The sequence below is a fragment of the Prionailurus viverrinus genome, chromosome B1, assembly GCF_022837055.1.
Source record: "Prionailurus viverrinus isolate Anna chromosome B1, UM_Priviv_1.0, whole genome shotgun sequence".
NCBI lineage: Eukaryota > Metazoa > Chordata > Mammalia > Carnivora > Felidae > Prionailurus > Prionailurus viverrinus.
In genome coordinates, this window is record NC_062564.1 from 132,840,515 (window position 1) to 132,867,913 (window position 27,399).

The window sequence follows — 27,399 nt, forward strand, 5'->3', positions numbered from 1 at the left end:
AAAAACATTTATCAACTGATTCAAAATGATATACACTAATTCAATTTCATCCTTGGGATATTATCCATTAAAAAAGCAATTTTAAAGGCAAACAAAGAAAGCTTTATACACAAAAGATGCTTGAAAAGTCTTATTAAAAATGAAGGAGGAAGGAAAGAAATAAAAAAGAACATAGAAGCCAAATACCCCAAAGTGAGAGAACAGAACACACACATTCACAAGGCAGACTGTGTAGTCATTATTAAAGGTATCCATGAGGGCTTTGTAATGATATGCTAAATATAAGCATCGTCTCAAGCTAAGTTTAAAAATTCAGACATATAATTTTACACATATATAGTACATTTTCACCTAAGCCAACTTTGTTTTTTTTTTAAACTGCATAGTGTTCCTGAAAGGAAAACAGCAAACTCTTCTAAGTCATTTTTCATACTGGGTTAGGGAGGGGGTGGTGGATGGAAACTCAAGTTCTGGTCTTGGCATCTATGGGGCAATGTGCTGACATTTATGGAGCACAGGCTCTCACTCAAAATGTCTGGCTTTGAATCCTGCCTCTGGCCCTGAATCCTAGATTTCTAGCTGTGTAACCTTGAACAGTTACTTATGCCTCTCTGTGGCTCAGTTTCTGCATCTGTAAAGTGGAGAGGATTACATCTGAAGTTCTTAGTATAGTGCTGGACAAATATTAAGTACTCAAGAAATGTTACTGGCGTTTTAACCATCTGCTATTCCTGTAACAGCCCAATGCAAATACAAGGTAGATCTTAAAGATTACACCTCTTAGAGACCATCTGAAGAGATCAACTCAAGTCTTTGAGCAGTCCTAACTTCAGTAGATGTTAAGGACCTGGAAGTATTTGTCATGTATGAGTTTTATTCTCAGGTTCTTTCTATGGAATCAGGATGCTCTTTGGAGCACCTACTTTAAGCCTGGCATGCCTCACTGTGTGATCTTTTTACTACGCTCCCCATCCCTTTTTTGATATGACAGAAATGGGGGAAGACATCAACTGCATTTAATTTGACTACATTAAATTGAAGTCAATTTGGGGGAATCTAGAATGATACATACATTTTTCATTAATGGTAATAACACCATGTTACACAGTATGAGAAATACTTAACCATGAGTGGTCATTATCCAGATGTGATTACCAGCTGTGGCAAGATTTGGCTAGGGTGTAGCCACCAGCAATCACCCACGGATATTCTTTTACTTGGATGCTTGTAACTCATTTGCCTGTCTGAAGCTCTTATCCAAGGACAGAATGCAATTTTAAGACCAAATGGAATACAATAAATTATGGATTAAGAATTGGTACCTTTCTGGCATTTTCTTCCAGGGCAGCGGTGACAGCAAATAACTAACTGGTAAGTCAATAAAAATAACTTCAATGTGAGCAGTATCTGTGTACTCAACTGCCCAAGTTAAAATCCAGAAGGTATTATTCTTATATAGTTCTTTTATCTACTTTTCTTAGACCCATCTAATAAATAACCAAAAGGACCCCAATCCTCTCTGATGAGATTATGACATATAATAGACAAAAGGAAAAAACAGCTGCAATGATTAATCTTGCACAGTTGTAGGCAACATTTCTTACAAGGATCTCAAAATGTTTTACTGATATGATTTCTACTTTTGCAGCATAAAATAAAAAGAATAGAAATTCACTCGTGTCTCTCTAGTTGTCCCTAACCATGACAGTGATACTAAGTAATGTGGCAGTAATCACACTAAGTTCTCAGAAGCTTCTCTAATAGGTAACTGTGTGACAGAAACAAGGTCTGCCTCCCGACACAACTACAAAGCCATGTACAATAACGCCTAAAACAGCATGGATGAGTTCGCTATGTACTCAATGAGTGCTAGTGACCCAGAAAAGCCAAAACCTAAACTTCACCAAAGACAGAAGCTGTTCCACACTTTAAACTCAAACACAGTATACTGGCAGTCAAAGCAGGGATCCGCCACACTCTGCCCGGCAATATTTAAAACCATAGCAGTCTGCATTGTACAAAGACTTGAACACTTCTGAAGCTACTTTTTAGAATGTCATGGTAATAGAATAATGGAGTTTCACAATACAAGTGAAAGAATGATGTGGGTTTCCTTCTTTTTACTCTCTTAAATTTATGTATTATCGTTCCTTTAAGGAAACTGTGTGCCATCAGAACATCCTTATTGAAAAATGTGTTGTAGGAGCATCCCTGAAGTCAATTAGAGTCAAACAAGTGCAAAGGAGGAGGACAGGAACCCACATGCCTTGTAAAGAAAAGCACGTTCTTCCACACTGACTCAGCACCACTCTTGGGCTTAAGCATTGTCCGGGAGTGTGTATGTGTCAGCAACAGATATAAACAGTGGAGAAAGAAAAGAAGAAGAAAAAAGAAAGTGTCCCAGGAACCTATTTCTATCATGCAACTCCTTTGCTCACAAACCAACAGTGGTGTCTTACTACCTGCTGAATGAAGTCCACACCTAATTTCCAAAGACTTCTACAAACTAACCCCCAAGGCTAAGCTAGTGTGAGTCCTCCAAATGAAGTCCCCCAGCAATGCCCCCCACGCTCCACTCAGTCACTGTTCTCTCCCTGAAATAACAACAAAGATTTAGCCACCACTTTACAGAGCACCTTTCACTTTTTACTGTGGTCTCTGCCTCTATCTGTTATTCAATCTTAGTAGGCTTCCTAACCTAGCTCTATGCTGTATCTGTCCTCCCGGGTGCACAGGTACGTCTGTCCCAAGTTGATTTCTCTGAACTCCTTTAGATTCAACCACCCAAATGAGTCTTTTTATTTCGCTTCCAAAATACGGTTGCATGTGAGAACAGCTTACACCCTAAACAAACTGTGTTATATTTCAGTATTCCTGCGTAGCTTGTCTCTGAACTATTCAATCCAATTGTTGATTCAAAGAAATGTCTATTGAATAAGGACAAATAGTGGGTGACAGAGAGAGAAGCAGAGACACGAAGAGAGAAAAACTCACCCAGAAAGAGAGAGGGGAAAAAAAGCAGAGACAAAAAGTACTTTAAGAGAAATGCTTTTATAAAGATATGAAAGAGCTGTAAGTCCCAACTGCGTCGACTGCAGACTACATCACAAATTGCCTATGCCTGCACTAGACCACTGCCCAACCCAGTATATCAAACAGAGAGCTTTATGATGACTCATCATAACATAAAGACATTCTGAATGTTCCCCTCCTTGGGCCTCCTGCCTAGCCCATTGTTAGCTTCTAAAAAATGATGCACACATTATCTTGTCTGAAACCTGATACAAAAGCTCAGACATCCTTTGAAAAACTAAAGGCAGATACCTACATACATAGGTTATAAAACAATCATCAAAACTAAAAGAGAAATCTCCTGGGCCAAAAACTCCCCTCTATGATCTGCCATAAATTTCCTAATTCTAAAAATATTATCAGATTATATGGAATATATAAGCTGTTGTGGTTTTTTTTTTAAGTTTATTTATTTATTTTTAAGAGACAGAGAGTGTGAGTGCACATAAGCCGGGGACAGGCAGAGAGGGAGACAGAATTCCAAGCAGGCTCTGCACTGACAGCACAGAGACCGATGCAGGGCTTGAACTCAAGAACTGAGATCATGACCTGAGTTGAAATCAAGAGTCAAGACGCTTAACCAACTAAGCCACCCAACTGCCCCTATAAGCCTGTTTATATATTTTTTAAAAAGTGGATCATAAGCTGTTAACAAAATACCAATGTTATGCAGATAACAAAAGGACAGTACTTTTAGCTCTAAGAGATTCTTACTGAGTTTTGGTTGAAACCCCTACCTGACATAAGAGTAGCCTCTATAATAGGTTCCTGGAGTCAAGGTAATTTCATCATCTGAAGCCACTTTTGCTGGGCACTTACTTTCCCCAAAGGTGAGGCTTCCTAGTCTGGAAGGCTAACATGACAGAGAAGGTTACTGAATGTTACATGAGACCACACGATCTTCTAGCTGTCTTTAAAAATGTGAAAGGATGCAAGAAGAGGTCTGGTTTTTTAGATCTACAATAGTTATCTCCTGAATCTTGGTCTCGTGCTTCCTCTAATATTAAAAATTAATTACAATCTGCAAATTCTTGCTCTGTTACCCTTGCTTCCTCTGCAGAAGGGATTAAGGATTAACTTCAATCTTGGTCTTAAAAGTGCAGAGAAATAAAGTAGCAACATCTACAATAGTCCGAGGTCAGGACTAACCTGTTTTCCTTGCGCACAGTCACTTTGTCTCCCCCAGGTATCAGCTTCTTCTGTTCAATCACTCCATAGCTTTCTCGACAAATCTATATTTAAGGAGGGAAAAAAAGAGATGTGTCAATTGTGTTCACCACTTATCTTGCTAGAATCCAAATGACTGCGAGAAGCTTTAGGAACAAATGTAGCTTAATCACTACTTATAATACAGAAAATTCTTGGGAAAAGAGAAAGAACCTGATTCAGAAAACATTGGCACCTTAAAAGATATCCTGTGTTTTAAGACATGCAGTGGCCAATAAATGCAATCAAAGAGAAAATGATATCAATTCTAGAAATCTCTGTATCAAGAGTAAAGAGGATTAATGTTTCAGTAACTTTACACAGATGAATCATTCACTCATGTATTAAACATATTTACTCAGCTCCTTTAACACTCAAGACACTATAACTAAAATAAAATTTGTTCAGAGGAGACCCTGAATTTATTCTTTGATTTGGAGAAAAACTAAATGTTAATTATGACTTGTGAGCACAATGAAAGAGAATGCCACAATCAGAAGTAAACTGTGGAAATCCTTACCGTGAAATTGAGGCAGAAAGTCTCCTCAATATCTTCCCCAGGGTAATCTAAAAGTTCTTGAAGACTCCTAATCATAGAATAATGGAGAAATGAAAAGAGGCAAGTTAGATACTGCAACAGGGTTTCTACCTCAGTCATATATCCAGATTGTTTGCAAGGAAAAACTAAAAGAAGATTCTAGGACAAACATCAATCCAGACTGACAGAAAATTGTGTTACTTATACCTGAAAAAAAAAATATGACAGTAGACCTGTAAGACATTAATTGTTCTCTTTTCCCACTGACAAGTCTTACTGGATTTGTGAAGAAACGATGATGGATTTAGATCTGACATACCTGTGTTCATTTAACCCTGGTATTGCTTGGAAGTCCATATGAGAACATGGTACTGCAGTGGCCCTACAGAATGTCTTCATCCACATGTATTAGAATAACCTTCCATCATAAAAAAGCCACAAAGTCACCTCATCTACGTAGGAATCGTAATGGCTTACTTGTTAATGCAAGGGGCTCTGTATGGTAAAGACACTCTAGTGTCTGTCATACTAAAGAACACAAACATGTACCCTGAAAACAAGAATATGTTTATGCCAGTAACGTTCACATCCCAGCTTTCAAGAGAATACATCCTTGTAACCAGACCTCATTCACACTTTCTTCTTTAGTGAGCTCCAAGTCTGACAATTCCATCAAGAGTGGCCCAGGAAGAAAATTCCTAATGTGGAGTTTAAATCCACTCCCAGTTAACCACCCAAAATCATTACTTGAAATCTATCCTTAGCCAGGCTGGCAAAGTATATAGCACATACTTCAACTACTCTCTAGCCTTTTCCTTCAGTTACCCCCTGCCAGGGTCTCCTCTACTATTTTTTTCAAACTCCTTCTAAAGTTTTCTCTTCCTCTCTGTGCATCCATCTCTCCTATCCTTTATGGTTTCTCAGTGGTATGTCCAACCCAGGTGGTGTGGCATTCTCATTTCCAAAGGGTACCTTAGAAATCACACTTCCTCTGTCTCCATCTTAAAATCAGTACTCTTTTCTAGAAAAGGGGATGTTCCTTCCTATTGAAGCCAAGAGGATTATACTGTTTACAAAAATCCAAAGAAACAAGTTTTTTAAAATATATGTGATCTTATGCTAACTAAAATCAAGGCAGAAACACTCAGAAGAAAAGGGGTTTTAAAAGCCAGAAAGAGAACAACAAAAAAATACGGTTCCAAAGGGTGCCTGAGTGGCTCAGATGGTTAAGAGTCCGGCTTTGGCTCAGGTCATGATCTCGCAATCTATGAGTTCAAGCCCTGCATCAGGCTCTATGCTGACAGCTCAGAGCCTGGAGCCTGCTTTGGATTCTGTGTCTCCCTCTCTCTCTGCTTCTGCCCCACTCATGCTCTGTCTCTGTCTCTGTCTCTCTCAAAAATAAACATTAAAATGGGTATGTATATATATGGCATATATATACATATATATGGCTCCACTACTCTGGAAAACAGTCTGGCAGTTCCTCAAAAGACTAAACACAGAGCTTCTATATGGCCCCAGTAATTCGACTCCTAGGTATACACCCAAGCGGAATGAAAACTTACATCCACACAAAAACTTGTACAAGAATGTCCACAGTAGCATCATCCATGATAGCCAAAAAGTGGAAACAACACAAATTTCCATCAACTATTAACTAATGAACGGATAAACAAAATGTGATATATATCCATGCAATGGAATATTATTTGCCAATAAAAGGCAATGAAGTACAGGCACATGTTATAACATGGATCAACCTTGAAAACATGCTGGGTTTGGAAGAAGCCAGACACAAAGGACCATAGATTACATGATTCCATTTATATGAAATATTCAGAACAGGCAAGTCTACACAGACAGAAAGTTAGGTTAGTTCTTGTCTAGGGCTTGGGGATGAGAAGACGGGATGACAACTAAGGAGCACCAAGTTTCTCTTTCAGGTGATGAAAATATTCTACAATTGCAGTGATAGCTATACAATCTGAATATACTACAAGTCACTGAATTTATACTTTAAATAAGTACGATGGTATTTGAATTATATCTCAATTAAAAAACTTTTTTAATGCTCCCTTTTCAATACTTTCTCCCTCTGTATTTCTGGACCATGACGAGTCTCTAAGTCTTTATTTTTTGTTCAGGATAAGGAAGGTTGGGATTATTTGGTACCCCTGGGCAACTATGACCTCCATTTTCCTTTTCTCCCCTCTGCCCTTGGGGTGCCACCAGCAATGCTTCAAGCAAGGAGTGGTGCATCTGCGTCTTAAGAGTCTAGCCCTATGTCTTGATGAGCTCAAGCTTGTCCGTGAGGTATTTTCAACCTTTAATCCTTGTGCCACAGGTGGCCAGAGCAATTCCCCACACCAATCTGCCTATCTTTTAGTTCTGTACCTTCCTTCAGTGGGTGACAGCTCCTTTAGATCTTCCAAGCCAGGCTTTACATTCAGTAACTTCTTGTAGAGAGCCAATGGGAAGTGGAGATCAACCACTGTGGAGTTGTAGATAGCTAGTCCACAGGTTATGCCGATCAAGTGAAACCAGTTGTGCTCTACAAAACACTTTTCAATATGCATACAAATGTGTTAAAAAGAAAGGCAGTGCTTGCAGCCCTCCAAACACTCTGCCATTTACCTCAGAATACTTTCGGTATAAAAGAATAAAGACCCCATTAATATTTAGTTACCTTCTGAAGCAGAGAAACACCCTGACAAAAGTTCAATTACCCCACCAAAAAAATTCAATGCAAACAACGTTAAGCATTTACAGCTCCATCTAGAGACAGAGACCATAGCATATAATCTTCTGAAGCAATGCTATCCTATAGGACTTCATGCAATGATGGAAACATTCTATTCCGTGCTATACAATACTGTAGCCACCAGCTACACCCACTGAACACTTGAAATGTGGCCAGCACAACTTTGAAAATAAATCTTAAATATTATTTAATTTTTTTTTAATGTTTGTTTATTTTTGAGAGAGAGACAGAGCACAAGCAGGGGAGGGGCAGAGAGAGGGGGAGACACAGAATCCGAAGTAGGCTCCAGGCTCTGGGCTGTCAGCACAGAGCCCGACCGACACAGGGCTCGAATTCATAGACTGTTGAGATCATGACCTAAGCCGAAGTTGGATGCTTAACCAACTGAGCCACCCAGGCTCTCCATTACATATTATTTAATTTTAATAAAATATGATTTAAATTTAAGTGGCCACGTGTGGGTAATAGTTACCTTTTTAGAACAGTGCAGATCTAGGGAGAAAACTCCAACAGGAAAAAGAACTAGGGATGCCTGGGTGGCTCAGTCAGTTAGCATCCAACTCTTGGTTTTGACTCAGGTCATGAACTCACAGTTTGTGGGTTCGAGTTCCGCATCAGGCTCTACACTGACAGCACAGAACCTAGTTGGGATTCTCTCTCTGCCCCTCCCCCACTTGTTCTCTCTGTCTCTCTCAAAATAAAAAAAAGAAAAAAAGAAAAGAAAACAAGAACTAAATTATAGTCTGGTTAAAAACGGATGCCATTGAAAGTTTAGCTCTTCTACTGAATTTCCAAAAATACAGTGTGTGCATGTATCTGTAGAAGTACTCACACACACACACATACCACTGTTATTATTAAGCTAAGACATATTTGACTACCACTTTCCACATGTCATAAAACCCATTTCTTTATCACACTGTGTTCTTTTTACCCTTCAAAGAGTAACAAAACCTGGGATCTTAACTACTAGAAAGGGAAATGGGGCTGATGAGTGACAAAACATGAGATCTTGGCAACAAGTGAAATATGAAAACTAGATACGCTATTGGATTGTTTAAATTATCTTTGTTATGCTCCCCTTGGCAAAGTCAGAAGTCAGGAGATCAGTCTGACCACAAAAAGAAAAGTTTAATTCAATCCATCTGTTTAACTGCAATATCACTAACTTACAGTATCTGAAAACCACAAGAGATTTGAATCCTGATAGTAGGTAAACATTCCGTAGATAGGATTCAAAAGTTCTTTTAACAGTAAAAGAAAGAACTCCTTTGTGACACCGCCAGCATCCACTGCTTCTTCGCCATCAAAGATTACCTTAAAATAATGAAAGCAGAATTAATACTTCAGGGAACTCTTTGATGTTTTATCTTTTTTTTTAAAAGCAAACTCCTTCCAAAGTCAGGACAAAGGAAGGGATATATAACAGACAATACATTGACACAATGAACACTGCAAGGTGTATCTACTTATTAGTAACAAGGCACTTAAACACAAAATTTTTCCTAGGTACTCCAAGGGATACAAAGGAAGTCAGAAGTTTACCATATGTCCATGGAAAGTTTACCATCTATTTGGGGCAGTGAGGCAAATATAAAATAATCAATTGAGAACACATTTTATTTTCAAAGAGTCAAATATACTGAGAGGTAAATGTTCTGGCACATAGAGAAAAGCAATGATTAATTTGGATAAAGGAACACTTTCTGGAAAAAATCTTTCTCAGTGGGGCTCCTGCAGTAACTGATGCTTATGGAAGTGAGGAGGGCATTCTAAGGAAGCACAGACCTGGGTTCTGTGAGAGGCTATAAACAGATCTACATGGGGCATCCTGGACCCACAATGACCATCACAGTAACAACTGCAGCAAACCAACAAATGAGATTCATTGAGAGTCTGTTACATGCCAGCACTTAAACTCTATTAACCTAATCCTCAGAACAGTCTGATGCATAGCCATTACTATTATCATCTCCATTGTACAGGCAAGGGCTCAGAAACAGAGCTAAAAATAGCATTTGAGAAAGTGTACCCTTGTAGGTGAGTTCAAGGTTGCCAAGAGCAGGACAAAAGAAAAGGTAGAGACAGACACTAGGACCCCGATTCTATGGATGCCAGCAGAAGATTTAACTCAGACATGCTACAAAGCAACAAGTGTCTCATCTGAATTACTAATTGAAAACAGGGGCAAAGGGACAACCCCCCCCCACCCCGCCTTTGCAATATCAAAAATCTAACCCATAAGTTCCAGGAAGAATTCCCAGGCAGACTGATGTTACTCATGGTATGTTCTGAAAGGGTGACAATAGCATGAAGACCATCAGTCTCTTGCCTACTGCCTTTTGGAAATTGGAAATTGGAAATAGGAATGGCAATGGAGATCTGGAAATCATCTGAAGGGAAAGATAAATGATTTAAAACAACTTCAAATAATTCATTAAATACTAATCAAACACCTACTATGTAACCAAGAATTGTGTTAAGCCCTGGGAATATAATAAGTGGTAACAAACATGCATAGTCCATGAGGAAAAAAAAAACAGTAATTCAGTAACTTCAGGGTACTAAGAGCGCTCATGATAGGTCAACAGCTTCCCAGACAATTTCACTCCTTTTTATTCTACCTTTTTCCTTCTTTCTCTCCAATCTTTGACAACCAAAGCTAGATGCTGACTTGACAGTTTTACCTAGTTGAAGCTTTAGTTTTGCTAGTTTGCTTGTTTCTGGTAGAGTTGCAGCAGGGTCACTGAAGAGAACGGACAAAGAAAGCCCTATAATCCCTCAAGTAATCCTCTGGCATCCTTATCTGATGTTATGTTGAGATATTCTGTTTGATTTGACAAAAGGAGGTGATTAAATGATTGCAAAATGAATGAAAGACCTTAAGAATGGCTGTACTCCGTAATTTTAATGATAAGACCTCTGCTGTTTCATCACCCCTGTTTAAAGAAAACCTTGGAAGTCATTTAGAAGAATAGAATGAAGGGCTCACTTTGAGAGGCTTTTTCAAATCAATGTCGGAATGAATGCTCAGCTCTCTTAGGGCATCTCCAACAAGATTGTTCCTGCGAACGTGAAGGACCAGGAAGGGGCTTCTGGCCAGCAGAGGCTCCAAGGTGAGAAGCATGAAGACATTCTGCAGGTTGGCTCCATTGACTGCCACCTGGAACATCACATCAAAGAACACAATTACTCAGTGTCCTTGTAAGTGCAGACCACAGCCGGCTGTGCCTTTGGACCTGGGGTGGTGGGGAGCAGGTTGACTGCATCTCCGTTTTGTTATTTCTGATTTTCCAAGTTGCTCATGTTTACGAAACACACAAATCTTTCTAATCTGAACCAAAAGAAATTAAATGAAACAGCTGAAGCATATGACCCATAACCAGTTCCATGAAAATGACTGAGACCAGCTAATTAAGACTGAAATAATCATCAGAGTACAAGAAACATGATGGAGAGTTGGTAAAAACCATGACTCTCAAAATAGCAGGAAAAGAAACCTAAGAACCACTTGTTAAATGGTTTTTATTCTTTGAAACTATCCACTTTCTCTGGAAAACCTTTAACATTGACAATAACATGGATAAGTCACTGTGAAAACAGATACTTATATACAGATACACACAGAAAGCAAGAGAAAGAGAGATGGAGAGAAAGAGAGGGATGAACGGAGTAATAGATCTACCAACAGTAGGAAGGTAGATCTGAATTGCTAATTCACAAAATGTCTTTGTAGACTTCTCAAAATCAATTCTATTTTATAATAAAAATGTGTATTTAAAATAAATTAAATCTCTGTAACTTAAGTTTTTATTCAATAAAGAATTACCAAGCTCCATTTAATTATCACTCTGTCTCTACCAAGGGCAGCAAACGACGGCCTGCAGACCGAATCCAGCTTGCTGCCTGTTTTTGTACAGCTCTTGAAATAGCAATTTTTTTTCATTTTTAAATGACTGGAAAAAAATGAAAAAAAAAGAATATTTCACATGTGAAAATTATATAAAATTCAAATTTCAGTATACAGAACATTTTATAGGCATAATGTCATGCTCATTCATTTACTTACTGTCCATCACACTTTCTGTGCTACCACACAGATAGTTGAATAGTTGAGACAGACTGTATGGCCCACAAAGACTAAAATATTTCCTATGTGGCCCTTTATGAGAAGGCTTGTCAACCCCTGATCCAGGTAAACATGCATTCATGTATATGTGTTACATCCAACATAAAATTGCTGAAAAAATTTAAATAGTTCTAAAAAGTTATAATTGCCCCTCATCTAAATACACTCTCTCCTGTTAAGTTAAAGTTACAATTGAATGCTTGGGATAAACAAAACACAGTAAGAAGAGGAAATAATTTTTTAAATATGATACCTGCATCTGTAGTTCAGCATCAGTCTGTAACATTTTGGTCTTGGCTTGGGCATCAAAGATGAAAGGGTAGGAACAAAGTGTTACAGTATCCTAGAATAAAACATATTATTGGCAATATTACAGTGCTCCACAGAGAACAGTGCTGGATAAATATATAAGTAAGTGAAAAAGGATCATTTACCTGTATTATAGATGGTCTAGCCTTCTGTATAAAGAAAAATAAAAAGTCTGTTACTTAGATTGCAAAACCTGAATTTTCTACTCCCTGCAAGTGTAAAATACAAACAACAAATCATATAACCTATCTATTTGGCCATGGAGAGAGCTAACACCATTTGAATGGCTGACTCGATTTTTGATAGAACATACCACATGTTTTGATGGGTATAAACTGAGAAAAAATATATAAAAACAATTATAAAAAATTTTAAAGACCTTTAAAGACCATTCACTGACTCCACAATTCACAGCATTAAAAGAATTCTCTTATAAGAAATCTAATTCTAAAACAGGAGCTTTACAACCTTGATTTCAGAGATTAATTTTGTTGGGTAAAGTGGATGTTGCAGATTGCATTTTGTCAGCATGTTACATCTCCTTCTTACATACACACACACATACAGAGTTGCTTCTCTTAGAAGAAAACAAATATTTAGAAAGCTGTCCCTAACACAACATGTGAGTTAGTGCTTGTTCTACAGAAGATATTTCATCAATATGTGAATAAATCTAAATAAAATTTTGAGCAAGGGAATAATAATAAATTTTTTTAAACCACAAATGAAGCCTATCTACAAGGTCTGTCACCATTTCATTTACCAAGGGAAAAAAAGGAAATCTTTTTCCTGAAGGTTGTCAGGTTATATAACAAACATTATTTACTGATTTAATAGAAACAAAAACATCAACAATATATATCCTGTTGATCTGTAGCAGTATTTCTAGAACAGAAAACTGCAGTCTTATTCTCAGAGATCTGAGAGTGCTCCATTAATTTTTAAAAATTCTGTGGGTTCTTTAAAATGATATCCTTAAACAAAATTAATGAAGATGCATTCTCAACAACTTCCTTATAGTAATTTTCATTTATTTTAAAGATCGCACTGGTATCATATACTTAATTGTCCAAGGGGAATGAAAAAGAAGAAAAGCAGTCTTCCTTTGTAAGTGATGCATTTGTGTCCAGGAAAAGGCCAGAACAGTCCTGGCCCGCTGCATGAAGGAAGGTTTAATAGCAGCTGAAAAGAGAATAGAGCTGAGTCATCTCAGGGCTGACAGGCCTGGGAACTCAAGCACCCAGGCCTGACAGTATGCAGTTCCTCTCCACAATGCAACTGGGGTTTGGTTTCAGTAAGACGTTTTTGCTGTTCCATTTAATCATGAGGCTCATCTGCATTTTGATTTTACAGGTTTTTATTTAATTTGTAAGATATGGTTTGGTTCTATACCTGTTTAAAGGCTATTGAATAAGAAGTATATAACTAGCTCCTTTTGTGTTTGTTCATATTTCAATGAAATAATTTAACAGCAATTTTAATTAAAATCCATCCTGTTAATTCTTTAGAACTAGGTTCCTTTAGGGATCTTGGAACATTTCCCTAGACTGAGAAACCCGAACTGGAGAGATGATTCCAGTCCAGTGAGACAAGGTATGGAATCACACATATATAATCCAGGCTAATTTCATTCTCATCCCTACATATCTAATTACTTTGTATTTAGGAACTGAAATCACTAAAATTTTAAAAAGCCCATATACCATCAAACAGCACTCCACAAAATGATCTTCTAGTCTAGGTACCTGAAAAAAGTATGAGCAGCCTAAGGAAGCAGGTTTATTTTACAACTGGTGGCAATATTCAGAATTTTCTAATCTTCCTCTCAGAAGAGATTATTTAAGCATTATTTGCTTATTCTCAAGGATAAGAAAGATCTTTAACATGTGTTGGCCTATAAAAGCAAGATAAAGTTTTGAACACTTCAACTGTAAAAAGGACTGGGAGAGAAGTGACCACAGTGACTATAAAAACAGTTGCTGGCATTATGGCATCCTAGCTGTAAATACTTCAATACTGGTGTTTCTGTTAGGACAGCATAGTTATTTCAGACATCAATCAGGAGCTCTGTCTGCAGGTCCTGGCTCCACACCTCTGACTACCCTGCTGCCCCTCCCTGCAAGCCCTCCCAGGCACCTCTAGATCCACCTCTGCAGGCCTGGTCCCTCCCATCACCCTTTGCCTGACCCCTTCACCCCTGGAAGAGCCCAGTTTGGGAAGTAGGCCCATGTCTCTTCTGCAGAAGGAGAGCAGTTATAATGAGAGCAAGGTCACCATCCTCTCAGGTAGGTGGGCTGGCTGGAAAGAAACCCAGAACTGCCTCAGTTAGGAACCAGAGCCAAGGCCAGAGTTAACGGTCCCTAAGACCCTCCTCCTTCCAGGGGAGGACCACAGTGCCAGGTCTAAAGAAGGCAAAGGAAGAAAGGGTATTTGGTCAAAAGAAAGAGCCGACCCGTATGAAGGTCTACTTATACATCCTTGAAATCTGCTGAGAGTAGATCTTAAACATTCTCACCACACACACACACACACACACACACACACACAAAAGCAAACAAAATGAGTTAGGTATGTGATCGATACGTTAAGTAACTTGATCTTGGCAATCATTTCATAATGCATATCAAAAATAATCACATTGTATACTTTAAAAACATATAATTTTATTTGTCAAGTATTCATCAATAAAGGTGAGGGAAAATCCACTTATTATTCATTACCATCAATTAAAAGTAACTTAAGGGGCACCTGGGTGGCTCAGTCAGTTGAGCATCTGACTTTGGTTCAGGTCATGATCTTGTGGTTCATGAGTTCGAGCCCCACATGGGCTCACTGCTGTCAGTGTGGAGCCCACTTCAGATCCTCTGTCTCCCCTTCTCTCTCTCTGCCCCTGCCCCACTCGTGCTCGCTCTCTCTCTCAAAAATAAATAAAATATTTTAAAAATAATAAGGGGCACCTGGATGGCGCAGTCAGTTGGGTGACCGACTTTGGCTCAGGTCATGATCTCACAGCTCATGAGTTTGAACCCCGTGTTGGACTCTGTGCTGATGCCTGAGCCTGGAGCCTGCCTTGGATTCTATGTCTCCCTTTCTCTGTCCCTCCCCTGCTCACACATTATGTGTCTGTCTGTCTCTCTCTCAAAAATAAATAAACATTAAAAAGTAATAATAATAATAAAACACGGGTGCCTGGTTGGCTCAGTCTATTAAGCATCCGACTTCAGGTCATGATCTCACAGTCCAGGTTCAAGCCCCACACTGGGCTCTTTGCTGACAGAGCCTGGAGCCTGCTTCAGATTCTGTGTCTCCCTCTCTCTCTGCCTCTCCCCCGGTCACAGTCTCTCGCTCTCTCTCTCAAAAATAAACATTAAAAAAATTTTAATGAAAGTAATTTAAAAAGTATATAAATTTATGTATGAAACAGGGGTGCCTGGCTAGTTCAGTCCGTAGAGCATGTGACTCTTGATCCCAGGATCATGAGTTTAAGCCCCATGTTGGGCATGGAACCTACTTAATTAAAAAAAAAAAATTAATAAAATAAAATAAATTTACGTACAAAATAGCTTTAGCATTCTAGATTAAAACGCAAGACAGCAAGAAATTTAAACTTCAATTTCTAATAATACTATACCTTATACAATAAAAGAAAATTCCACAGAAGTCACAAAAGGCCACACTATAATTTGACCTACTAATTTTCTATCTTTCTGTAATAACTACCTGCAATACTAAAGAAGAGATGAGCATCTGGTATTCAAGACCTATATGTGCTTATCATATGTTAAGAGAAAAAACGTAAAAAAGCTGTAGGGGCGTCTGGGTGGCTCAGTTGGTTAAGCATCCAACTCTGGATCTCAGCTCAGGTCATGATCTCATGGTTTATGAGACTGACCCCACATCGGACTCTGCACTGACAGCAGGGGCCTGCTTGGGATTCTGTCTCTCCCTCTTTCTACCCCTCCCCCACTTGTTCTCTCTCTCTCTCTCTCTCTCTCTCTCTCTCTCACTCAAAATAAATAAATAAACTTTAAAAAAGTTGTAGGGGCGCCTGGGTGGCTCAGTTGGTTAAGCGTCCGACTTCAGCTCAGGTCATATCACAGTTCATGAGTTTAGGCCCTGCATTGGGCTCTGTGCTGACAGCGCAAAGCCTGGAGCCTGCTCCGGATTCTGTGTGTGTGTCTCTCTCTCTCTGCCCCTCCCCTGCTCACATGCTCTCTCTTTCTCAAAGATAAATAAACATTAAAAAAAAAATTAAAACAAAAAAAAATTTGTAAAAGTTGCCCACTTAAGTACCTCCATTCACAGACTTCAATCATGATAATCCAGATTTCTAACACCAGCAACTTCTTTTTCAGCGTCAAAAAGAATTAGGGTTCATTAGAAGTATTTTATTCAGCATCCAGTCACAGAAAGGGCAGATTCAAAGTCAGAAGAATTGGCTTTTATGAAACTAACTAAATTGGTGGGAAAATTGTTGAACTTCTGTGGGCCTCCATTTCCTCACCTACAAACAAAACAGCCTAAATAATTCATAAAGCTTATTTCAGCTCTTAACATTTTATTTTGCCACGACTAGCTACTTGCAAGTTGATAAAACAGAAAAGCTTCTTTTTACAATTTCTAAATTAGCATGTGAAAGCAAGAGTTCATTGCTAGCCTGCACGTTATATTTCCCATGTAAACCCATTTAGAAGATTCTAACCCATTTTTATTGAAAAGTATTTTGTTTTTTCAAGGTCAAGGTTATAATAAAAGCTTATTAAAAACACATTACTGTGTCTAGCACTGATCATCTATTATTTGACAAAGCAAATAATCTTTCTTAAATAAACCTTATACTCCTTGTTATTAGAAACCACTACTGCACTACTGACCTCCAAAAACTCTACAGGGAAAATACTGCCTCAATGTAGTGATGTATCTGTTAAACTGGCCAGGATTCACACCAAATGTATCTGCTACACATGACTTCACTAAATATGGTGGCCAAATTATCATTCTGTTTTCTGACCTAACTCAAATGTATACATACTCCACAGATGGGAGGTCCTAAAAAGCCTTGCATAGGTCCCAAGACAGTCTGCAATCAAACTGAGCAGCTCTTGCAGAGCCATGGTGACAGGCAGGAATCTTCAGTCCCTTGGATGGCTCATCTAACATATGCTGAGAGCTAGGTCGGGGATATGTGACATCTTCACACCCATAATCCCAAATCAGAGCTGGCCTACCGGGTTCAGGCACTGACATAAGACAACTAAAGTAAGCTAGCTACTGGAAGAGCAAATGATCCTTTCCTCAATGTCAAAATCCAGTGACAGTGTGGACTGTGGCACATATAAGCCTCATCTAAAGAGCTACTATTGAACTCTAGCCAACTAGTACCATCTGGGAGGACAGGTCATGTTGCCAGATCTTCTAAGTTCCAAGAAAAACTAGAAATTCATTTTACGTATCTTGACTTTTTTATGGTAAGAGACACGTAACATAAAGTTTGCCATCTTTATCACTTTTCAGTGTACAACTCAGTAGTGTTAACTATATTCACATTATTATGCAGATCTCCAGAACTTTTTCATCTTGCAAAACTGAAGCTCTCTACCTATTAAACAACTCTCCATTTTCCTTCCCCCAGGTCCCAGTAACCACCAGGCTACTTTCTGCTTCTACAACTGTGACTACTTTAGATATCTTGATTTTTAAAATGTTGGCAACTAATTAAAGTTTGTACCATTCTGGCTGATCACCCATTTATGATTCCTTATTGGCCATTTATGATGTCTCAAACACTTCAAAAGTTTCAAGAATGCAAAGCCAGCCAAAACACTGTGACATTAACACCAAAGTCAAGGACAAATTGTACAGCTCAGATTGGGCTTTTCTTGTCCTTATTTGTACTCTGAGAAAAGACTAAAGCTTTAAGAATATGCTTTAGATGAATTCTTACCATGCCTGCTTGATGCAAGAACCACATGAGGTAGTCTTCCTGAATGTCCACAAGATTGGAAATCTCAGGAATGTAAAATGTATCATATTCAACATGCTTCACTTTAAGATTTACCTGATGAAGAACCAAATGAGGACAATTAAAACCCAAACAACTGGAAAATGGCTTTCCACAGACTACCTCAGTAGGACATTTGACCCTACCATCTATTCACCCCTCTCCCCACTGGCTCCTCTCTATACTCACCTTATACAACTTCTCCAAGAGCTTGAGAGCTGCTGTAATATAATTGTTAAACAGTACGGGAATTAAGAATGTCTTTCTTCCTCTCAGTAGGTACACGACTGCACCTTTATAGAGGTTTACCAGCTTCATGAAATATTTTGGGCATACCTGAGACCACCAGTTATCTTTAGAAAGAAAGAAAAGACATGTTTCAGCACGTATTTTTGATCAATTATTTATGTCTTCTGCCTACTAGCTAAAAACTGCTCCGGCTAAAAAATAAACATTAGTCTAAAATACAGTTTCCCAAAACTGACTTTAAAAAGAATCCATTAGGGGCGCCTGGGTGGCGTAGTCGGTTAAGCGCCGACTTCAGCCAGGTCACGATCTCGCGGTCCGGGAGTTCGAGCCCCACGTCAGGCTCTGGGCTGATGGCTCAGAGCCTGGAGCCTGTTTCTGATTCTGTGTCTCCCTCTCTCTCTGCCCCTCCCCCGTTCATGCTCTGTCTCTCTCTGTCCCAAAAATAAATAAACGTTGAAAAAAAAAAATTAAAAAAAAAAAAGAATCCATTAAAGCATTTCTGGAGAGCACAAGAACCCCCTGGAGCTTTTTTTGTAAAGCTTGATCTGATTTTTTTTCTCAAAGACTCATTCAGAAGGCCAAGCTAAACATTCAGTTCCAAAGATCCATGTGGACAAGATGTTAAGACACATGTTGCAGGTAGGAGCATTCAGATATCATCATCTTTGCTGCCCTCAACTCTGCCTCCACCTACATCCTGTACCAGGGATGCATAGGACGACACACCCCAGAAGCAGCAGCAGTATGGAAGTCATGCCTTCCCATCAAGAGGCTTCATTAGTTGTAAAACTACTGTTTCTGTTTCTCCCCAAACTGTGCTTTCTCATAACCAGACAAGAAGGCTAGACCATTGGTTTCTACATTGTCAGAAATAAATTCAGCCATACTGAAATACTTAAAGGATGAGATGACATGATGTCTATGATTTTTAAAAAATATTTCAGCAAAAGTAAAAAGGTGGTGGTAAGGGGAACATAGAAAACAAAAAGGGCCAAATATTGATAATCGTGAATTTGTGTGAATAGGTACCTACAGAGTTTTCCACACTCTGAGATATTCTTTTAAATTTAAATTTCTTTCATTAGAAGTTAAAAACAAGTGTAAAACTAAACAACTCTGATCTCTTTGTACTGTCCTACCTGAAAAAATAAAAATTAAAATTAAAAGAAACCCTAAATGTCAGGTAAAATTCCTTCAGAGACTGCCATCTCTCTACTTCATAGCCTATTAGAACACCTGAAAAGATAGGCCACGAAGGGCTTTGATCTTAAAAAAACAAAACTAAGGACTAACATATTACTAGCGCTTCCATTATTCTTTGTTTTTATATCTTCTGCAAAGGTAGAAGCAGTATGGAAAAGCCAGTATTCCATCCTCAGGAACACAGGTCTCTTTACTTATGGGGAGACACACTCAAGTAACATCCTAGTCCATTTGGAACACAGAAGTTACTGAGTTGCAATGAACACCTAAAAAATTTACCAGGAAAAAAAAAAAGGGAAAAACCCAGGTGACAGACTTTCTGCACTTGATTAATAAAAACATCTCAGGCGCTACTTCCATGAGACACTCTCCAATTCACTGAGGAACGGAAGGTTCTTATCTCAGCAAAGTGTCCGTAGCCTGCAAAAATCAGTGTGGACTCAACTGTCCTAAAAAAGAAAAACAGAACAAACATTTGGTAAGTCTCCACTAGGTCATTTTCTTCCTCTCCTCTTTTGGAGACCTGTGCATCACACCAAACTATTCATTTCACTCCCACCCCCTAAATTAGGTATAGGAGAAAGAGCAACAGATAGACACTAATTCTTGAGGCACTATTAACTACTAGCAAATGTAGGAAGTGAAAAAATAGTTTAAAGTTAATCTAACTTTGTGAATATTTAAAAATCAAGACGAGTCTGGCATGAATCATTTCAAATAACCTAAATGATGGTTTGATTTGCTCATACTGCAAATATGGCCAGTTAGAAGACAACAGCAAAGAAAGAAAGGTTTGAATGTTAAGGATATTAAATGGCAACAAATAGATTCTCAGATCTCAGTCCACTGAGAGCCAGTGGTCACACCAATGAAATAAAAAATACAAAACCACTGGTATTGATTTTAGCAAATTCACCTAATACTTTGCTGGGGTTTGTATCCAACCGCAGAATGGCCATTGCCAGGGGAATAGTCAATGTTATGTAATACTTGGAATCCTGGAGCAGGGGGAACTCAGGTAGTATTAAATAGATTCTCATGGCTTCAACATCTGGTGGTGAACTTGACAACTGAGGAATCAGGCAACTTTCAAAGCTGTTTAAGATCTGTATGAGAGAAAAGAATACTGAGAAATTCAAACATTGCTGAGATCTAGTTACCTGATTTCTAAATTCATAAGCTTTTCGATAGACTCTCAACTCCCACTCAGTCGGTATGCACAGAGAATCAACCATGAGCCAGGCACTAGTGGTGCTTAGGAGATACACCAATGGAATGAAAAGTCAAACATCTCCACCTGTGCAGACTTCTCTGGAAGGGCATTTCCTTCAAAAGATTTAAGCTAAAAAGAAAGCTCAAGGTAGGTCAAATTCCCGAAGTGAATATTGTAGAATTAAGATTTATACAAGCTTTATGCCTTCTTATCTTACACTCTTTTGTTTCTCCTTAAAGTTGAATTACTGCAATACAAAAATGCATTTTTAAGAATATACTCTGAGGGTGCCTGGGTGGCTCAGTTGGTTAAGCATCCAACTTTGGCTCAGGTCATGATCTCACAGTTCGTGGGTTCAAGTCCCTTGTCAGGCTCTGTGCTGACAGCTCAGAGCCTGGAGCCTGTTAGGATTCTATGTCTCCCTCTCTCTCTGCCCCACCCAGGCTCATTCATGTACACACTCTCTCTCTCTCTCTCAAAAATAAATAAACATTAAAAAAAATAAAAAAGAAGAATATACTCTGCAGGAGTGCCTGGGTGGCTCAAGTTGGTTGAGTGTCAGACTTTCGCTCAGGTTATGATCTTGTGGTTCATGAGTTTGAGCCCCATGATGGGCTCAATGCTGTCAGCCTATCAGCACAGAGCCCACTTCAGATCCTCTGTCCCCCTTTCTCTGCCCCTCCCCTATTTGTGCTCTCTCAAAAATAAACAAACATTTAAAAAAATTAAAAAAAGAATACATTCTGCAAATGTATAGAACTTACCTGCTCTAGAATCATGGAGTGCTGGGAGCTCATTAACTTCTCAAATAACACCCTCGTTGAGTTCAGGTCAATCCCAGGGATTTTGGGACTTGTTTTAAAATGTTCATCAATTCTAAACAAAAATTTCAAATGTGTGTTAATAAAAGAAAAACAAAGCAAACACTCTGTTGGGAATTAGAAGTAGGGAGACAAAATAGCCTATCCATACCGATCAGATTTAAATTTGACCCAGCAGACAAGCTGTGTAAAAATATTACACTTTAAGGAAGCCCAACAGAATCAAGCTCTGGATGGAACCCCTTTTCCAAGATGATCTTAAAGTTTTCAAGTGTTTTTTTCCTTCAATTCAAAGTACAAGCAAGTCATCATTTCGACTTGAGATTATCTTGAAACTTATAAGTAGAGTGTTATTTCCATGATTTACTCTTGTGTGTTTACCTTTCTCTGTAATTATGGTACACTGAACTAGATGTAGAGATGCTGTGCCTAGGTGCAAAAACATCCCCTGTGCAAACTGGCCCAATCATCAACAAATGGCAGGTAGAACAAAACTCCTTGTTTAAAACTTTTCTCAATAAAGTGTTGTTAAAAAAATCAAATCCACAACAAATACAAAGTTAACGTCTTACACAAGGGATACAATTACGTACACCTAAGGACTAATTTCACTGATACTGTTTTTAACTTCCTAGCAACTAATCATTTTTCCTAACTTTATATAAAGTCATAGCCTTTTTGAGACTTAGAATGTCTCTTTTAAATTCCCACTCTTGAATATACCAAATCTATTAATTACAAAATAACTTTCTAGGGGCGCCTGGGTGGCGCAGTCGGTTAAGCGTCCGACTTCAGCCAGGTCACGATCTTGCGGTCCGTGAGTTCGAGCCCCGCGTCAGGCTCTGGGCTGATGGCTCGGAGCCTGGAGCCTGTTTCCAATTCTGTGTCTCCCTCTCTCTCTGCCCCTCCCCCGTTCATGCTCTGTCTCTCTCTGTCCCAAAAATAAAATAAAAACGTTGAAAAAAAAAACTTCAAAATAACTTTCTATTTGCAAAATAGACTTCTGTTGATGGGTAATGGACACATCTAATAGTTTTAACACTATCTGACAGCAATGCTGTAACTTATAAAAACAGAGAGTTTCTAACATTAAAAAAACAACAACATATGCATTGAAACCTAAATGGTCAAATCAAGAGATGCTTGGGCTTTGTTTGTTGGGTCCTTTGTTGTTATTGCTCTAAAAATAGATCTACCCCAAACACAGAAATTAATTCTGGTGTCCTATATGTAACCTTCTATATGCTTAGAGGTACTTTCTGTCACGCTATTAAGAAAAAATAAAACATTTTATCTAAATGTATTTATTCTTTGCAAAAGTGGTCTTTTACTTCTATCGGTTTCCTGTGAGGCATTGTTCATAAGCTATATAAGCAGAAATCCTGAAATAGTACAGTTGTCAGTTAAAAAAATAAAGGCCTTATCCACCTCTCTAGGGAATTCATGATCCTAAGGATGAATAACCTAACAAGTCTGGCGAAGAGCCATTCCCAACCTTCATAAAAGCTGTCCTTCTAGAACAAGGTTTCTCAGCCTTGGTGCTATTGACTTTTGGGATCAAATAATTCTTTGTTGGGTGGACAGGATTGTGAGGTGCTTAGCAGCATCCTTGGTCTTGGCCCATTAGATGCCAGTAGTATACCCTCCCCCATTGTAACAACCAAAAAATGTCACCGGACATTGCCAAATGTCCTCTTAGAAGATAAATCAGCCTGGTGGAAAACCACTTCTAAAAAACCAACATCAGCACAATCCTGAAGACTTTTCCCTAAAGGAAAAAGCTAAATATTAAAGCTGAAATAAACTGGATGAGCTCATTCCAGCTGTCCTAATGATACAAACAAATGACTTGGCAATCTCTAGCTGTAACAGAAGAAAAGTTTCTGAGATGACCTCTTGCAACCCAGTTAGGGACATCATTTTTTGGTGGGGGAGGGAGTGGGATTCACATACAGAACTGAATTCTAAGTTCTTCTTGGGATTTCATTTGCCTGGTCACTGACAAAAAGCATTGAGAGATGGTCGAGAATTGGGGTCCCCAAAGATCAAAACCCGTGACAAAACCCTTCTGCTGCATGAGGTTCTTCAGGGGGATACCTGCAGAAGGGATAAGGCCAAGCAAAGAAACACTATTTTACTACCTGGAAATTCAGTCCGAATAATCTCCTGGTGAACAGGGCTAGCCCTAAGTCCAAGGAACTCCTGAAGCTTCCTTGGAACACCCCCTGAGCTCACTGGTTTTGAGAAAAGAAAAATCTATGGGGAAAGCAAACCGATGAAACCCAGGAGATTAAATAATTAAGAATTTAAGAACAAATACAGTGTTTAAGAACAAATACAGTGCACATGTGGGGATACCATTTTAGAAAAACCTGAGAAATCTTACTATTGATTACACCAACTCTTTCTGAGATAGTCTCTATGCTAATCTGCTGCTTTGCCAACCAGGCATGAATCAGCATTGCCCTTCCTGACACGCTCTCATTCATCATTATTAGGCATTCCAAGTTTTGCACAAATCATCATCAGTGAATTAAGGCCAACCACCATCAAAGAGAACAGAAGTCTTTCACTGCCTTTGCTGAGTAAGTATTTGCATCACATGTGGGTATTTTTTTAAGATTCTAAATCACTTACTTTTTTTCAAGAAAACTTCCATTCCAACAGGCTGCAGAAGATAATATCTGAACAACACCACTGCTCAGAAAGAAAAAGGTAGGCAAGCCTTTAATAATTACAAATAAATGGTTACTCAAGCCTCAATAATAGATTAGTCATCTATTCCAGGGTTTCATTAATAGCAGCTCTTTCTTACCCAGATGAAGCCTTGGAAAACGTACATTTGCTGTAGAGAAACATTGTGTCACATCTCAAAATAGACAAGTACTTAAGTTTTCCATAAGTCATGTTAAAATCAAAAGTACCAAAGCTACTGAAAGAACAATTCTTGTACCTGATAATCTCGAACAACCTTCTGCCATCAACTAAGATACTCCCCAGCTCATCTCCCAACACAAACAAAATATAATCAAAAAAGAGATGTTGAGCTGTTATCTCCCAAACACAGAAATTGTCTTTGCAAATTAATAAGTAAACAACCACTGCCTTCTATTTTGTTTCTTATCTGAGAAAGAAACTGAAAATAAGTGAAGTGAGTGTTTATTCCTATTACCTAGATAACAGAGGCTCTGGGAAAATAGCTAGTGTCTGAAGACCCAGAATGAAACTGCGTGTGAAGAGTCTTGGACCCTCTCATCTAGTATACAGAAAAGGGAAGGAATACAACAAATACATGGTTAAGGAGGGGGTTGCAATAACTTCTGGGTCAAGAATGGTCTTTAGAGATAACTTCTTCCATCCCCTCATTTTATAAACGAGAGAACTGGGAACTAGTAAACTGTCAAGGTCCCAGGAAAGTGGAATCCATCCTGCCCCTCTCATGATGAGTCTAGTCCCCTTCCCTCACCCCCACATCCTTCTAGCCTGAATTCCTCATCAGACCCACCTAAGGTTAGAGAAATTCTGAGGCCCGCCATGAGCTGCTTAAGGGCATTCTCAATGATCCTGGTGCACCCCAAAGTTTAGGGCCCTGGTCATTTGCCCTAGTATACTCTATGTCATAAAGAAGATAAACACATTTCAGTGTACAATGTACACAGAACATGATTCATTCATTCCCAAATATTAGATGGCAGAAAAATGAAAATACTAAGGAAAGTCAATGAAAATGTATAAAAATGGGCACAAAAAAATTTCCCCTTTAAAATAAACTGGATAAAAGGCATCAATCCTTTTCACTTTATTTTCTCAATTTGGCATTATATTACCATCTCGACTAATCATTCTGAATGTGAAAATGCTAGAAATTATTCAGGTTAGGTAAGCTAACATTTGTCTTACTTTTGGGATGCTTTGGGATCCACATATGAAGAAACTCTTGATGTTAAAACATAAAACTGAGCTTTTTTAACATAAAGGCCAACCCATGCCTTCATCAGTCAGGATTTTTAAGATCTGAATAAGGTAAGGTTAAGGGACACACTCTGAGAGAATGGGGGCAAAAATTATTATGTTATCTGGGGCTAAGGACACCATATCCTCAAGAAATACGTGCCAGAAAAACAAAAACAATAAAAAGATTCCCTAAAATGTAAAACTCCATTCATAACCTCAATACGGAAGTAGGGGAAATTACTGAGCTAAAAGATTCCAACGTACTCTGGAAAAATGAAAATGAAAACAAGCAGCCACATACTTGATTGTATTTGCATTGTTGTGTTCTGAGAGTTTTTGTCTCCAAACTGCTATGGTTTCATCATTTATTAGACTGGTGTAATGTGCTTGGTTCATCGTCCTAAAGTCAACAGCAGGGGAAGAATTCTGGAGGATTAAATATAACAGTAAAAAAAGAGAAATTATGTAGGTTGGATCTTTTCTCTTTCTCCTCATATATTCTCAATCTTGTGTTCACAGGAGCTGGGGTGTGCTGCCCACACCCCCCTCTACACTCCCTGAGCTGCTGAGAGCGTAAGCTCCCAACAGCTCCCAGCTGGGCTACACTCCAAGAACTGCCCTTGGCCACTGCTTCATCCCTCTAACGTCCAGGGGCAGGTAGAGGTGTAGTATAAAGGCTTAGCCTCCTTGCCTCCACTCAGGACTGGCTGAAGAGCCATCCTGACTTCAGAGCTCCCGAGGAGACTGGCTTAGGCCTCTGTTACACAGATCCGCAGTCTCTCCCTGCAGGCCCAGGGCTGCCTCCTTCATCCCTAAATAGATGCCTTCCTACCACACTCCCCTGAAAGACTGTTTCAACATAAATCTCAGTCTCACAGCCTGTTTCCCAGAGAAACAAACCCAATATGGCTTTTCCACACTTCATTCCCCTCTGCTTTGAATCACTGTTAACATCAAGGCTTTTAAGGTATTGATCATTTGCCATAACTAGTCACACAACTCCAACAAAATGTATTATTAAAAAGTTAAGTTATAATCTATATTGCAAATAATCTATGAAAACGTACTGACTCTTAATTTCTTGTTCCAGGTATATAGTTATACATTTGTAAGGAAGGTGCCAAAAAGGACATGTCAATAATGGCCTCGACAATTCCAAATGCTACAAGCATTATACATCCTTTCTTCAGTGAGATTTTAAAAAATATAAGCACTTTTGTTTTCTATAATTTATCTTATTCAACTGATATTACCCAAAACCTATTATTGATCTAGAACTAAGAAAAAGTTGAAAGTGCTTTATACCCTCCATAACTGTCACTAGAAAAGAGGGAAAAGGTTATATTAAACCATTCATCCATCAATTCATAACATGATTATTTTTTCCTCCTTTGTACCTACACATGAAAATACAACTTCCAAAGTAAATTTTCTTTGTTACTTCCCCCATAGTTGTAAGATATTATATAATAAGGGGAAAGGAGAAAGGCATATAACAAATCACACGTTTGACAATGTTTTTGATCATCTGGGTCTTGATAATTATTTTATTAAAATGGCCACAGACATCTAAGAGAGAACAAATTCATCTTGAACGACACAGAGAAAAATCATAAGACACACATGCAAGACTGCCTCTTCACCCTAGTCTTAAAACCACGGGTGTTATCTAAATTTTAATTACTTTCCTCATTTACAGTGGTAGCTGAACAAAGACTCTAACATATACTTACAATAAAACATTTCACGTGGAACTACTTTCTCATTCTTCATCGCATGTCCAATAAACTACAGATGTCCTGAATGAAGTATAATCTCAAAATCACTTGAAGACTCAAGAAAAGGATATGAATTTTCTGTGCCTTCTAATTATACGTAGGCGGAAAAGAAAAAACAAACTGACCTAGGATCAACTTTTCTCAACTTTGGATCATGAGAGCTTT

At 38.6% G+C, this 27,399-nt stretch overlaps 1 protein-coding gene across 4 annotated transcripts in view; it reads right to left on the reverse strand.

Annotated features, from left to right (window-relative positions):
• HERC3 (HECT and RLD domain containing E3 ubiquitin protein ligase 3) overlaps window positions 1-27,399 on the reverse strand; it is a 117,707-nt gene that overhangs the window by 25,577 nt on the left and 64,731 nt on the right. For 3 of the 4 annotated variants that reach the window (XM_047855198.1, XM_047855200.1, XM_047855199.1), the window contains exons 11-23: window positions 25,758-25,882; window positions 24,140-24,199; window positions 21,446-21,557; window positions 20,385-20,574; window positions 18,206-18,369; window positions 17,960-18,073; window positions 12,141-12,164; window positions 11,960-12,049; window positions 10,570-10,740; window positions 8,751-8,894; window positions 7,211-7,377; window positions 4,799-4,865; window positions 4,222-4,304 (exon numbers count right to left, since the gene is read on the reverse strand). In XM_047855198.1, coding sequence (XP_047711154.1) covers window positions 4,222-4,304; window positions 4,799-4,865; window positions 7,211-7,377; window positions 8,751-8,894; window positions 10,570-10,740; window positions 11,960-12,049; window positions 12,141-12,164; window positions 17,960-18,073; window positions 18,206-18,369; window positions 20,385-20,574; window positions 21,446-21,557; window positions 24,140-24,199; window positions 25,758-25,882 — 1,511 coding nt within the window. Of the gene's footprint in view, window positions 1-3,678; window positions 3,926-4,221; window positions 4,305-4,798; window positions 4,866-7,210; window positions 7,378-8,750; window positions 8,895-10,569; window positions 10,741-11,959; window positions 12,050-12,140; window positions 12,165-17,959; window positions 18,074-18,205; window positions 18,370-20,384; window positions 20,575-21,445; window positions 21,558-24,139; window positions 24,200-25,757; window positions 25,883-27,399 lie in introns of those variants that run through there. The other variant, XM_047855201.1, reaches the window with a different exon arrangement.